The sequence below is a fragment of the Pocillopora damicornis genome, chromosome 9, assembly GCF_964200805.1.
Source record: "Pocillopora damicornis chromosome 9, jaPocDami1.2, whole genome shotgun sequence".
Taxonomy (NCBI): Eukaryota; Metazoa; Cnidaria; class Anthozoa; order Scleractinia; family Pocilloporidae; genus Pocillopora; species Pocillopora damicornis.
In genome coordinates, this window is record NC_142678.1 from 20,915,933 (window position 1) to 20,931,086 (window position 15,154).

Below are 15,154 nucleotides of genomic sequence, written 5' to 3' on the forward strand. Positions count from 1 at the left end.
AGAAAAAAGAGGGACCGTAACAACAGCTCGATAACAAATTTTCCCCGATTTTTGATTAACTTAAATAGCGACATAAAACGTCTTCAAAAGCACTGTGAAAAATAGTTTTTCAGAATGTTCGAGGCTTAACAGAGAAACAACATGTCATTCTTTAAACAAAACCAGATGTTTTCTTATGTTAAGATAGGGACAAAAGACTTTTGCTGGGAGCAATAAAATGAGTAAGTTTTATTGAATTATTTACATTTTACGAGAATTTTATGACTTAAAACGACTGGTGGATTTGCGTTTGAGTGAAGGAAATAGAATGGAACTAAATAGTTCGCTCAAACGAGAATAAACTGCAACTGAACTTATCTCAGCTATGACAAGAGGAAGCTTTGAGTGTCAATTACAATTTACTCATAACGATTCTGCCTCGAGAAATTGTATTAAAAATTTAAATAATCAGGTTTGTTTTATGAAGTGAAAGTTTAAGAACAGCCGCCAAAAGTAGAACACTACCAGCTGTAGACACTGACTTCAGTTTCAGTCAGATGAGGATGTCGGCAAACTTGACTGCTCAAATGAATGGAACACAAGCATTAAGCTTCTTCAACCGTATGCATGAAGCAACAAGAATTGGACTGACCTTCTATCATTGCCTGATTTTCGTTGTATCACTGATCGGAAATATCATCATCGGAATTATTGTCTACAGGACGAAATCCATGCAAAACCCAAGCAACTTTTTCATCGCAAACATGGCCATGTCAGATCTGATATTACCGATTTTCCATTTTCCGTACTTTGTAACGAAGATTAACTTCGGCTGGTTGACGAGTGGTCCCCTTGGACAAGCCTTGTGTAAGCTAGTATTCTTTTTGCCAGATACTTCTTGTCTTGTGTCGATACAGAGCCTGGTTTTTATTTCAGTGGATCGATTTGGAGCAGTATTTTTTCCCCTCCGTTCCTCACTCATCAGTTCAAAGCATTGCTGGCTCTTCATACTCGCCACTTGGATCATTGGTGCCGCTGTTCATATCCCACACCTGCTGAGCTTTAAACTTGTTGAGAATCAAGAAGGGCTGTCATGTGAGCACAAATGGAATGACGCATTTGGGGACTCCTCGTCTTTCCGAAACTACGCAGTACCAATGCTTATAGTTTTCTGGCTTGCCCCTATGGTTTTGATTGCCATACTTTACATGACAGTTTTTTTCAAACTAAAATCCCAGAGGATTCCAGGCGAGAAATCAGCCAATACAAGAGCACTACGTTTGAGGAGAGAGAGAAATGTACTGAAAATGTCCATCGCCATCGTGTTAACATTCGCAGTATGCTGGCTGCCCAACACTATCTGTTGGTTCCTTTTCTTCTATCCATCAGACGGCGATATGACGGCGTCTCGCGGCTTCCACTATTTCATAGTTATTTCAATTCTCCTGAGAATTTCAAACTGTGCTATAAACCCATGCATCTGTTTTATTTTCAGTGGAAATTATCGCCAAGGTCTAAAAAAACTCCTTAGGTGCTGTCCTGCATGCAACAGAGCCAACCAAGTTGCTGCGTAGTATTTAGGTTCATTTGCAAGTTTAGATAAAGAACAATAGGAAGTCATCAACAACGATAGAAATACCTTAAAAAATACTCGTAGGTAAATCTAGAACATTGAAAATGGTTAACCGGAGGTTAAATAGATTTTCTATAATGTAAATCCCGCCTAATTTTGAGAGACCCAAACTTTGTAAAGTACATTTATCACGTTTGAAAGTTGTTCAAAAACTTATTCACTCATATCAAATATGGGCTAGATTTAGTCTAAATAGTCTAGATATCATGCAGTATAACTTCACGACTAGCTTGTGTAGAAAGTCTTGTTTCTGGTGAATTATCAGTGGAAATCATCTGTATGGTCTCGAAAATATGGGTTAATGTGCTGTTCTGGTGCGTATTTTAAGAAATAAATTCTCAGGTCATTGGGCTCAAAATTGGGTAAAAATTTCAATTTTTAATTCTTGGGGTCCAAGGGGTTCACACTCTGCATTATGAAACTAGGGCTTGGAAGTGGGGTTAGGTTTCCCTTCTTTGGCCCTGAAATACGGCAAAAGCTTCCAGACGCATGTTGCGTGGAAAGGTGGTTTTTCACTCAAGACGTTTTCATTCCGTCAAATGTGAAACCTGAACAAGAAAACGTCCTTTCATTACTTAAACGGTGTGATCACATACAAAAGCTGAATCTAATCTCAAAATGTCCAAAGAACGAACTTTATTTTTGATATTGTTCCATGCATACGATAATCTTCGTAAATTTTCGCGCTTTTGAGTTTCCAACTGAACGATGTCTTGCAATCGCATACGTGTATGATCAATCGTTTATGCAACATTCCCATGAACTGCGGTTTGTTCAAGAGGCGGATCAACGGCTTTTTTTTCCTTTCCTCAAAGCTCACTTTGACTTTTTTCTTTGATGTCGTTTTTGTCTTTCTTTGGTTTTTGTTTTGCCTTTTCGTTTTCGTTTTTTTTAATTACTCTCTGTATTTGGTTCAACAGTCGTTGTTAAGACTATACTACAATAAAATTTATGACAAGTTAACAAAAAGAGATTTCAAATGAAGGGAATATAGATGCAAAATTCATTAGCAAATGCGTTGAATGTGAAAAGATGTTTACAAGCTGGGAATCTACCCCAAAAAGTAGATGAAAGAGGACAAACTTTGAGCTGTCCAGAGACTAAAGATACAAAATCTAAATACTGATCGCGATTAGATACTGTGTGATAACATGCAATTACGTGCACGTGAGAGTGCTTCAAATTTTCATCGTGTTCTCCAAAGGACATGGCTGCACGTTTAAGTTTATGGTTTATGTTTATGGCAAGATTACAACATGATGCGTTAGAATTCCAAAATGATTAAATAGATCTAGGTGATGGCGAGGCACCATTCGCGTATAAAATTCTATTAAAGGTTCTTTTTTCGTGCTCTTTAGTAACCCCCTTTAGTTAACTATATTCTCTGTAGCAAAAGCGAACTTTTACATGCAACTGAAAGCCGGCAACTGTTTTCATACGCCGACGTCAAAGTGGTTCTATTTTATCTGCTTTATTTCTAGATATCCTAATTTCCTCCAATGTTCCTTCGTTCCTTAAGCTTTCCTAAGATTTGATTCGCATTTGTATTCAAAACTTCTAGTTATTACAAGATAACTCACTGGTTGCAGATAATGGAAGGAAAAGATGTGTTCCTCGCCTGTTGGAATACATTGTTAATTAATTCAGGTGGATTGAGCGGCTATTTTGTCTAAAGTGCTATTTCATTAGAGGTTGATTTAAATCACTCAAAAATGACAGTCTGCTTAATTGCTTATGTGCCTTTGAGTCCATTGTAATCTCTTTTTACAATAAATGTATTTGACTTTAACCATACTTCGATAATATTGTACTAGCCGTTCTTTATGATTGCTGACAGGAGGACAATTCATTTTCAGATTTCGTTCAACCCTCATTTTTTGAAAACCACAAGACATTTAAAAAGTTTTTGGTGAAACAACATGTTAAAATCACTCTTTTTTATGAAATTAGGGTCAAAACATCATTAGTAAGGGAATATACAGCTAACCTACTCGCGAAGTAATATTCTATGTTATTCCTAAACATGCTCAATTAATTAAGTTGATAACAGTCTCTTATATAAAACACCGTAAAATTTCAATGAAAACCTCCTTATTTAAATCATCTTTGTTACATAGCGACTATTTAGAGATACAATTGAAAACTCCCAGGTATGAGGAGCGAATTTTGGACCCCTGGATGTAAGGAAAGCATTCACGATCAATATCGGCATCTGCACGCAGATCCCTGGATGTAAGGTTTTTACTCGAACTAATTGTGGACCAAATGGGCTGAGAAATTTCCCACTGAAATGTCATCAAGAAGTTTTCCCACCCAAACAACAAATAAATGTCCAACTTCTCGGACCGAAAGACTGAAAGTTGTGCATAATTATGGAGCAAATTTGTTAAGAACTCTTTATCAATTTATTAGAATTAGCTCTAAAACAGCACTTCAAAAGAATATTTTTGAGACCATGAAGATGATTTCCAACAAACAAGACTTTATTTTCTATCTAAGATATTTTGACTTATGCCACATAATATTTAAACTCATTTTAACTAGATCTAATTAATAACTTTTTACTCAAATTTTCAACGGGCCAAATGTAGTTTACAAGATTGGATTCTGGTTTACCTGCTATCAATGTTACACACTTTAAACCTGTGAGTATTTTTGGGGGGCGTAGAGACTAAGCATTACTTCAAAATTTTAAACTGGGGCCACAAATGATCCATTGCCGATCCTTCTATTGTGGTTATTGACTTCTTAATCTTTTCCACTTAAACTTGCAAGTGAACCTTAATACTTTGCAACTTGGTTGGCTCTTGTGCATACAAAGCAGCACCTCGAGAGATTTTTAAGACCTTGGCGATAGTTTCCACTGAAAATAAAAGAGATGCAAGGGTTTATAGCACTTTTAAAATGAGCCAGACAAGAGGCAATAAGTGCGAAATATTGAAAGCCGCAAGATGCCGTCATAGTGCTGTCTGGTTGGTAGGAGACAAGGAACCACCGGATAGTACCGGGCAGCCAGCATACCATGAACGTTACCACGATGGCAATTGACATCTTCAGCACATTTTTCTGTCTGCGCGACTGTTGTTCTCTTCCATTGGCCGATCCCTCGCCCGGAATATTCTGAGATTTTAGTTTAATAACAACGGTCATGTAAAGTATGGCAATCAAAACCAAAGGGACATACCAGAATATTACAAGCATTGAAAATACGTAGTTTCGGTGACTCAGTGACTCTACAAATACATCATTCCACTTGGGCACACATACCAGCCCTTCTTGATACTCAACAAGTTGGAAGGCCATCGCCTTTGGGATATAAGCAGAAACCGCTATGATCCAAGTGGTGAGAATAAAGAAACGGCACCGCTTTGAACTGATCAGTGGAGAACGGAGAGGAAAAACTACAGCTCCAAATCGATCCACTGCTATAAGAACCAGACTCTGAATCGACACGGTAGCAGAGACATATATGAGGAAGTCATGTAGCTTACACAAAGCTTGTCCTACAGGACCACCTAACAACCAGTAGCTGAAGTTAATTTCTGCTACAATGTATGGAAAACAGAAAATCGGAAACAACAGATCTGACATGGCCATGTTTACAATAAAAAAGTTGATTGGTTTTCGCATGGATTTGGTCCTGTAGACTATAATTCCAATGATAATATTTCCGATAAGTGCCAGAACAAAAATCAGGCAGTAATAAAAGGAAATACCGATTCTTTTAGCTTCATGGTTGAAGCAGCTCGACGTTTGAGTTCCATTCACTGTTGCAGTCCGGTTTGCCGACATCATTGACACTAAAACGTCAGTGTCCGCAGCCGGTAGTTCTCCGAGAACTAATCTTTGGCTCCTATCTATACACTTTCATTGTTTAAACAAAGTAACCTGATTATCAACATTTTCAGCAAAATTGGTCAATATAGAATCGCCATGAATAAAAACAATTGACACTTAAAACTTTCCTCTCGTTCTAGCTGAGATAAGTTCAGTGGCAGTCTATCAGTCTAGTTTGCGGAAAGTATTGCGCCATATGCTCATCGCTTGAAAGGATGGAAAATGCAGGAGAAAATTAATCATTAGCTGATCCAGGGGACACAGATCCAGAAGGTAATTATTTTTAAGGCCCCCCTTGACTTCTTAACCTTTTATGTCTCTACCGTTGGTGCATTTTAAAAATTGAGACGGTCTTGTCTCTCTCTCTAGGCTCTCTCTTTTTGTAATTGGTTTTACTCATTGTGTCGATGCATTCGGTTTTCTTGATGTGTTTAAGACTTAGTGTTTTTTGCAGCTAATTATCCATCAGTCAAAAACTACAGGCTATATTGAGGACAGTTTGTTCTATATATGAAAGTCCTTTGCGAAGCAAGAGAAAACCAGTCGTTGTTCTTTATTGTCTTACCTAGGTAAAAGAAAATCGAATAAAACAGATCAGACAGGACCAAGTTTACAATGGAAATGATGATTAGCTTTCACAAATTTTTTGTCTTGTTGACAAATATTTCGACATGTCAGCAAGAGAAAATTATGTTACCATAATATCTCTTGAAACCAGACAATAAGAAAAAGTTTTCGCGATTCTTTCATCTTTAGGATTGACTGCGCAGCTTGAAATGAGCTGCGTTTCAGTCAACGCAGCAGTTAAGTTTTCTATTATTCTTGTAACTGAGACATCTTTTTCTTCTTCAGCCAGCTGTTCTCTAACTCTGGAAATTACGTTAACTTAAAATCAATATAAAAAATTGATCATACCTATTTGTTAAAATTATTTATTCAAGCATCTCCACAATTTTTTATTTCGTCCTTTAAAATCCTTTCAGATAAAGTAATGGTAACTAAATTGTATTTACTCTGGTGGTCTTCTTGGTGTTGCCAGTTATGCCTGACTTGTAGGATAATTGCTCTGTAACAATAATGTGTTTGTAGATTGTATTTAGCGGCTGCTTTTCCTTTAGAAGGAAGCAAAAACGATTTGTCAAATTTTTTGCGCATTTCAGAAATGCAAGTACCGAACGATTCTCATTCCCTTAGTCTTTCTTTTCACACGAAAAATAGTTGCGTCGTCTTTTTAGCCTTTTAGACATAAACAGGTAGACCTGGGAGTTTAGCGCTGTTATCGTGCTCTAAAATAAAACCATAACTATTCTCTGTAGCGAAAGCGAGTAATTAGACGCAAATAAAAGCAAACTTAGCCGGCTGTTTTCCATACGCTGGCATTCAAACTAGTTCTACTTTATCTGATTTGTTTCTAGATATTTTAATTTCCTCCAATATTCTTTCTTTAGTTAGGCTTTCCTGAGATTTAATTCTGCACTTGTAGGTAACATTTTTTAGCCAATGCAAAATAACTCACTAGTTGCGAATTTTGCAAAGAAAAGATATTACCCCACATGTTTGAATGAATTGTTAGGTAATTCAGGTGCGTTGAGGAGGGTCCCAGTGGGGTTAACCTTAAGCTGTAAAACGGCCACAAATTAACCGTAAAAATTGACAAATTTTAACCGTTAGTAGCAAAAAAAGGTAACCGCAAAAAAATAAATTCTGGTGACAACAATGGACAGATGTTCACCGTACGTTAACTATCAATCGGCCAAAATTTTAATAGTTAGCAATGAAAGCCGTCAACTTATTGAGACCCTAATTAAGTAGCTATTTTGTCCAAACTTGAATTTCCAGAAGTTGACTTAGATCATTCTAGAATTCTGTAGCAAAAAAACTTTTAGATGCAAGTAAAAGCCGGCCAGTTGTTTCCATACGCCGACGACGCCGGCCAGTTGTTTCCATACGCCGAGGTTGATTTAAATCACTCAAAATGACAGTTCGCTTAATTGCTTATGTGCCTTTGTGTCCATTGTAACCTATTTTTACAATAAATGTATTTGATTTCACTCTATTTCGATAATATTGTACTAGCCGTTCTTTATGATTACTGATAGGAGGACATTTCATTTTCAGATTTCGTTCAACCCTCATTTTTTGAAAACCACAAGACGTTCGAAATTTTTTGTTGAAACAACATGTTAAAGTCACCCTTTTCTGTGAAATTAAGGTCAAAATATCATTAGCAAGGGAATATAAAGCTAACCTACTCGCGAAGTAATATTCTATGATATTCCTAAACATGTTCAGTAAGCTAAGTTGTTCTAAAACCTATCTACAAATGAAATATTGCGCGATCTCAAAAACTGAGGGAATGTCTATACAAGCAAAGATCTGTCGAATATCTTGACACCTTTTTTCTCTGCCACCCATGTTAGCCTGAGAACGAGTCAGAATCTTACAAAACCTTTTCGTAAAACAAGGCCTTAGTCCACTGTTTTTAGATGAAAATTTGACGCATGGACGTTTGGTTATTTTACAGTCCGTAAGTATGATGTTTGAATTTCCCATGAAAAAAATTAAAATAGGATTAGTTTCAAAAATTTGAACTGAAGCATTTTGTTTGAGCACAAGACATTTCCAAATGGCCCTGATTGTCAGCAACAAAGTTAAGGCTCGTTTCATGTGCATAGAACAATGTTAAGAACAAGTTTATTCTTCGGCAGTTTTGGGATTAAAGTTGTACTTTTAGCTTAATTCTTATTGTGACCACATCGTGCAAGTAATTGACGGAAGTTTTCTTGTTTAGGCTTCACATTTCACTTGATGGATTGGACCGTCGTCATTAAATGACACATATTTAGTTACACTCCACCTCGAAATCCTTTTACATTACTATACATGTATATCGTTTTTAAAAATGAACTTGTTTAAGTGAATCGTGATGTTCTGGTTACGAACAATCAGAATCAAAATTTTTCTTTTTGTAAAGGGTAAAAACAACCCTAAGGCAATATATTAGTGTCCCATGCCATGCAACATGTGTCTGGAAGCCTTTGCCGTATTCAGAGGTTAAAATGCGACTGAAATTTGCACCCTCTCGTTTCTGACTGAAATAAAATCAAGAAGTTTCCTCACCCAAAGAAGGTATAAACGTCTCATTCCAAGCCCCAGTTTGTTTTAGTGTCAACCTACTCGACCAAAGGATCAAACATGGGATCATTATTAATGGCTGATAACAGACCCTTATGTAAAGCTACCGTAAAATTTCTGTGAAAACCTCCTTATTTAAATCGTCTTTGTTACATAGCGACTATTTAGAGATACAATTGAAAACTCCCAGGTATGAGGAACGAATTTTGGACCCCTGGATGTAAGGAAAGCATTCACGATCAATATCGACATCTGCACGCAGACCCTTGGATGTAAGGTTTTTACTCGAACTAATTGTGGACCAATTGGGCTGAGAAATTTCCCACTGAAATGTCATCAAGAAGTTTTCCCACCCAAAGAACAAATAAATGTCCAACTTTTCGGACCGAAAGGCTGAAAGTTGTGCATAATTGTGGACCAATGTTGGTTAATATATCTTTATCAATTTATTAGAATTAGCTCTAAAACAGCACCTCAACAGTGAGTATTTTTGAGACCATGAAGATGATTTCCAACAAACGAGACTATTTTCTATCCAAGATATTTTGACTTATTATATATAATTTTTAAACTCATTTTAACTAGATTTAATTAATAACTTTTTACTCAAGTTTTCAACGTGCGAAATGTAGTTTACAAGGATGGAGTCAGGTTTGCCTGCTATCAGTGTTGCAGACTATAAACCTGTGAGCATTTTTTTGGGGAAAAGACTAAGCATTACTTCACAATTTTAAACTGCGGCCACAACTGATCCATTGCTGATCCTTCTATTGTGGTTGTTGACTTCTTAATCTTTTTCACTTGTTAAACTTGCGAGTGAATTTAATACTTTGCATCTTGGTTGGCACTGGTGCATACAAGGCAGCATCTCAAGAGATTTTTAAGACCTTGGCGATAGTTTCCACTGAAAATAAAAGAGATGCAAGGGTTTATAGCACTGTTAAAATGAGCCAGACGAAAAGCAATAGCTGCGAAGTATTGGAAGCCGCAAGATGCCGTCGTAGTGCTGTCTGGTGCATAAAGGACAAGGAACCACCAGATAGTAGTGGGCAGCCAGCATACTATGAACGTTACCACGATGGCAATTGACATCTTCAGCACATTTTTCTGTCTGCGCGACTGTTGTTCTCTTCCGTTGGCCGATCCCTCGCCCGGAATATTCTGGGATTTTAGTTTAATAACAACAGTCATGTAAAGTATGGCAATCAAAACCATAGGGACATACCAGAGTACTACAAGCATTGAAACTTCGTAGTTTCGGTAACTCAGTGACTCTCCAAATACTTTATTCCACTTGTGCACACATACCAGCCCTTTTTGATACTCAACAAGTTCGTAGGTCAAAGCGTCTGGGATATTAGCAGCAACCGCCATGATCCAAGTGGCGAGAATAAAGAACCGACAATGCTTTGAACTGATCAGTGGAGAACGGAGAGGAAAAACTACAGCTCCAAATCGATCCACTGCGATAAGAACTAGACTCTGAATCGACACGGAAGCAGAGATATCTACAAGGAAGTAATTTAGCTTACATAAAGCTTGTCCTAGAGAACCACCTAAAATATAGTAGCCGAAGTTCATCTCTGTTATAATGAATGGAAAACAGAGAATTGGAAACAACAGATCTGACATGGCCATGTTTAAAATGAAAAAGTTGATTGGTTTTCGCATGGATCTCGTCCTGTAGACTATAATTCCAATGATAATATTTCCGATCAGTGCCACAACAAAAATCAGGCAGTAATAAAAGGAAATACCGATTCTTTTAGCTTCATGGTTGAAGCAGCTCGACGTTTGAGTTCCATTCATTGTTGCAGTCCAGTTTGCCGACATCATTGACACTGAAAAATCAGTGTCCGCAGCCGGTAGTTCTCCGAGAACTAATTTTGGCTGCTATCTATGCACTTTCATTGTTTAAAAGAAAGCTGATTATCAACATTTTTAGCAAAATTGGTCAATGTAGATTCGCCATGAATAAAAACAATTGACACTCAAAACTTTCCTATTGTTCTAGCTGAGATTAGTTCAGTGGCAGTCCATCAGTCTAGTTTGCGGAAAGTATTGCGCCATATGCTCGTCGCTTGAAAAGATGGAAAATGTAGGAGAAAATTGATCATTATTTGATCCAAGAGACACGGATCCAGAAGTTAATAGTTTTAAATCCCCCCATGACTTCTCAATCTTTTATGTCTCTACCGTTGGTGCATTTTGAAAATTGAGACCGTATTGTCTCTCTCTCCAGGCTCTCTCTTTTTGTAATTGGTTTTACTCATTGTGTCAATGCATTCGGTTTTCTTGATGTGTTTAAGACTTTAGGTATATTGCAGCCAATCATCCATCAGTCAAAGACTACACGCTCTATTGAAGACAATTTGTTCTATAGTTGAGAATCCCCTGCGAAGCAGAAGAGAACCAGTTGTTGCTCATAATTGTCTTACCTAGGAAACGGGGAAATCGAATAAAACAGTTCAGACAATGTAACCATGTTTACAATTAAAATATTGATTTACTTTTTCAAATATTTTGTCTTGTTGACAATAGGAAGAGAAAATAATGTTGCCATAATATCTCTAGAAACCAGACAATAAGAAAAAGTTTTCGCGACTCTTTCATCTTTTAGATTGACTGCGCAGCTTGAAATGTGTTTCAGTCAACGCTGCAGTTAAGTTTCTATTATTCTTGTAACTGAGAGATCTGTTTCTTCTTCAGCCAGCTGTTCTCTAACTCTGGAAATTACGTTAAACTAAAATCAATATAAAAAATTGATCATGCCTGTATGTTAAAATTGTTTATTCAAGCATCTCCACAGTTTTTCATTTCGTCTTTAAAATCCTTTCAGATAAAGTGACGGTCGCTAAATTATATTTACTCTTATGGTCTTCTTGGTGTTGTTAATCAGGTCTGACTTGTAGGATAATTGCTCTGTGACAATAATGCGTTTGCACTTTGTATCAAACGGCCGCTTTTCCTTTCGAAGGAAGCAAAAACGATTTGTCAAATTTTTACGCATTTTGGAAATGCAAGTACCGAACGATTCTCATTTCGTTATTCTCTCTTTTCAAACGAAAAATAATCGCGTCGTCTTCTTAGCCGTTTAGACATAAACAGATAGGCTTGGGAATTTAGCGCTGTTATCGTGCTCTAAAGTAAAACCATAACTATTCTTTGTAGCGAAAGCGAGTGATTAGACGCAATTAAAAGCAAACTTAGCCGGATGTTTTCCATGCGCTGGCATCCAAACTAGTTCTACTTTATCTGATTTGTTTCTGGATATTATAATTTCCTCCAATATTCCTTCTTTAGATAGGCTTTCCTAAGATTTAATTCTGCACTTGTAAGTAACATTTTTAGCCATTACAAAATAACTCACTGGTTGTAGATTTTGCAGAGAAAAGATGTTACTCAACATGTTTGAATGTATTGTTAAGTAATTCAGGTGCATTGAGGAAGGTCCCAGTGGGGTTCATTGTTAGCCGTCAAATGGCCAAAGACATTAGCCGTTAAATTGACAAATTTTAACCATTAGTCGTAAAGAAGGTAACCGCAAAAAAATAAATTCTGGTAACAACAATGGAAAGATGTTCACCGCACGTGAATCGATCAAAATCTCAACCATTAGCCGTGAAAGCCGTCAACTTATTGACACCCTCATTAAGCAGCTATTTTGTCCAAAATTGAATTTCCAGAAGTTGAATGAGATCATTCTAGAATTCGGTTGCAAAAGCGAACTTCTAGATGCAAGTGAAAGCTGGCCATTTGTTTCCATAAGCCGACGACGTCAAAGCAGTTCTATTTTATCTGCTTTGTTTCTAGATATCCTAATTTCCTCCAATGTTCCTTCGTTCCTGAAGCTTTCCTAAGATTTGATTCGCATTTGTATTCAAAACTTCTAGTTATTACAAGATAACTTACTGGTTGCAGATAATGGAAGGAAAAGATGTTTCCCTCGCGTGTTTAAATACATTGTTAATTAATTCAGGTGGATTGAGCGGCTATTTTGTCCAAAGTGCAATTTCTTTAGAGGTTGATTTAAATTACTCAAAAATGACAGTTTGCTTAATTACTTTAATTTGTACCTTTGTGTCCATTGTAACCTCTTTTTACAATAAATGTATTTGACTTTCACCATATTTCGAGAGAAGAACAATTCATTTTCAGGTTTCATTCAACCCTCAATTTTTGAAAACCACAAGACATTTGAAACTTTTTGTTGAAACAACATGTTTAAATTACTCTTTTTCATGAAATTAAGGTTAAAACATCATTAGCAAGGGAATATACATCTAAACTACTCGCTAAGTAATATTCTATGATGCTCAATGAGCTAAGTTGCTCTAAAACCTATCTACAAATCAAATATTGCGCGATTTCAAAAACTTGAAGCATATCTCTACCAGCAGAGATCTATCAATATCTTGACACCTTTTTTCTCTGCCACCCATGTTAGCCTGAGAACGAGTCAGAATCTCAATAACCCGTTTGTAAAATAAGGCATTAGTCCACTGGTAGTAGATGGAAAATTTGAAGCAGGGACGTTTGGGTATTTTACAATCTGTAAATTTGAACTTCCCATATGCATGGATTGGCTCCCAAAATTTGAAGACCATAAAGATGATTTCCAACAAACAAGACTTTCTTTTCTATTCAAGATATTTTGACTTATCCTATATAATCTTAAGACTCATTTGAACTAGATCTATTTAATTAGTTGTTACTCAAGTTTTCAACGAGCTAAATGTATTGTACAGGATTAGAGTCTGGTTTACCAGCTATGAATGTTGCAGACTATAAACCTGTCAGCATTTTTTTAGGGCACAGGGTAAGCATTACTTTATAATGTTGAACTGCGGCCACAACTGATCCATTACTGATAATTCTATTTTAGTTGTTGACTTATTAATCTTTCACACTTATTAAACTTGCAAGTGAACCTTAATACTTTGCAACTTGGTTGGCTCTGGTGCATACAAGGCAGCACCTCGAGAGATTTTTAAGACCTTGGCGATAGTTTCCACTGAAAATAAAAGAGATGCAAGGGTTTATAGCACTGTTAGAATGAGCCACACAAAAGGCAATAACTCTGAAATATTGGAAGCCGCAAGATGCCGTCACAGTGCTGTCTGGTAGATAGAGGATAAGGAACCACCAGATTGTAGCGGGCAGCCAGCATACTATGAACGTTACCACGATGGCAATTGACATCTTCAGCACATTTTTCTGTCTGCGCGACTGTTGTTCTCTTCCCTTGGCCGATCCCTCGCCCGGAATGTTCTGAGATTTTAGTTTAATAACAACAGTCATGTAAAGTATGGCAATCAAAACCATAGGGACATACCCGAATATTATAAGCATTGAAACCATGTAGTTTCGGTGACTCAGTGACTCTTCAAATACTTCATTCCACTTGTGCACACATACCAGCCCTTCCTGATATTCAACAAGTTCGTAGGTCAAAGCGTCTGGGATATTAGCAGCCACCGCAATGATCCAAGTGGTGAGAATAAAGAACCGGCAATGCTTTGAACTGATCAGTGGAGAACGGAGAGGAAAAACTACAGCTCCAAATCGATCCACTGCTATAAGAACCAGACTCTGAATCGACACGAAAAGAGAGACGTCTGCGAGGAAGTCATGTAGCTTACACAAAGCTTGTTCTACAGGACCACCTAACAACCAGTAGCTGAAGTTAATCTCTGCTACAATGTATGGAAAACAGAGAATCGGAAACAACAGATCTGACATGGCCATGTTTACAATAAAAAAGTTGATTGGTTTTCGCATGGATCTCGTCCTGTAGACTATAATTCCAATGATAATATTTCCGATCAGTGCCACAACAAAAATCAGGCAGTAATAAAAGGAAATTCCGATTCTTTTAGCTTCATGGTTGAAGCAGCTCGACGTTTGAGTTCCATTCATTGTTGCAGTCCGGTTTGCCGACATCATTGACACTGAGAAGTCAGTGTACGCAGCCAGTAGATCTGCGAGAACTAATCTTTGGCTACTATCTATACGCTTTCCTTGTTTGAACAAAGTAACCTAATTATCAGCATTTTCAGCAAAATTGGTCAATGTAGAATCGTCATGAATAAAAACAATTGACACTCAAAACTTTCCTCTCGTTCTAGGTGAGATAAGTTCAGTGGCAGTCCATCAGTCTAGTTTGCGGAAAGTATTGCGCCATATGCTCATCGCTTGAAAGGATGGAAAATGCAGGAGAAAATTAATCATTAGCTGATCCAGGGGACACAGATCCAGAAGGTAATTATTTTTAAGGCCCCCCTTGACTTCTTAACCTTTTATGTCTCTACCGTTGGTGCATTTTAAAATTGAGACGGTCTTGTCTCTCTCTCTAGGCTCTCTCTTTTTTTAATTGGTTTTACTCATTGTGTCGATGCATTCGGTTTTCTTAATGTGTTTAAGACTTAGTGTTTTCTGTAGCTAATTATCCATCAGTCAAAAACTACAGGCTATATTGAGGACAGTTTGTTCTATATATGAAAGTCCTTTGCGAAGCAAGAGAAAACTAGTTGTTGTTCTTTATTGTCTAACCTAGGTAAAGGAAAATCG

At 37.1% G+C, this 15,154-nt stretch overlaps 4 protein-coding genes across 4 annotated transcripts; 1 reads left to right on the forward strand and 3 right to left on the reverse strand.

Moving 5' to 3' along the window:
- The first annotated feature begins 501 nt into the window (after window positions 1–501).
- On the forward strand, window positions 502–1,970 carry LOC113666643 (QRFP-like peptide receptor). The gene has a single exon (XM_027182437.2). It carries the CDS (start codon window positions 537–539, stop codon window positions 1,551–1,553), a length of 1,017 nt encoding a protein of 338 aa, XP_027038238.2. The 5' UTR covers window positions 502–536; the 3' UTR covers window positions 1,554–1,970.
- Window positions 1,971–4,083: 2,113 nt separating this feature from the next.
- Window positions 4,084–5,461, reverse strand: LOC149040607 (neuropeptide Y receptor type 1-like). Its single transcript, XM_089181766.1, has one exon. The coding sequence runs from the start codon at window positions 5,405–5,407 to the stop codon at window positions 4,394–4,396; it is 1,014 nt and encodes a 337-aa protein (XP_089037892.1). The 5' UTR covers window positions 5,408–5,461; the 3' UTR covers window positions 4,084–4,393.
- A 3,945-nt stretch (window positions 5,462–9,406) lies between these two features.
- On the reverse strand, window positions 9,407–10,417 carry LOC113666621 (neuropeptide FF receptor 2-like). The gene has a single exon (XM_027182412.2). The coding sequence runs from the start codon at window positions 10,415–10,417 to the stop codon at window positions 9,407–9,409; it is 1,011 nt and encodes a 336-aa protein (XP_027038213.2).
- A 2,362-nt stretch (window positions 10,418–12,779) lies between these two features.
- LOC149040608 (RYamide receptor-like) lies at window positions 12,780–14,655 on the reverse strand. The gene has a single exon (XM_089182281.1). The coding sequence runs from the start codon at window positions 14,528–14,530 to the stop codon at window positions 13,517–13,519; it is 1,014 nt and encodes a 337-aa protein (XP_089038407.1). The 5' UTR covers window positions 14,531–14,655; the 3' UTR covers window positions 12,780–13,516.
- Window positions 14,656–15,154: the final 499 nt, after the last annotated feature.

Coding starts and splice junctions, on each gene's coding strand:
- LOC149040608 (XM_089182281.1), bottom strand. CDS start 14,530: ATGATGTCGGCAAACCGGACTGCAACAATGAATGGAACTCAAACGTCG.
- LOC113666643 (XM_027182437.2), top strand. CDS start 537: ATGAGGATGTCGGCAAACTTGACTGCTCAAATGAATGGAACACAAGCA.
- LOC113666621 (XM_027182412.2), bottom strand. CDS start 10,417: ATGTCGGCAAACTGGACTGCAACAATGAATGGAACTCAAACGTCGAGC.
- LOC149040607 (XM_089181766.1), bottom strand. CDS start 5,407: ATGATGTCGGCAAACCGGACTGCAACAGTGAATGGAACTCAAACGTCG.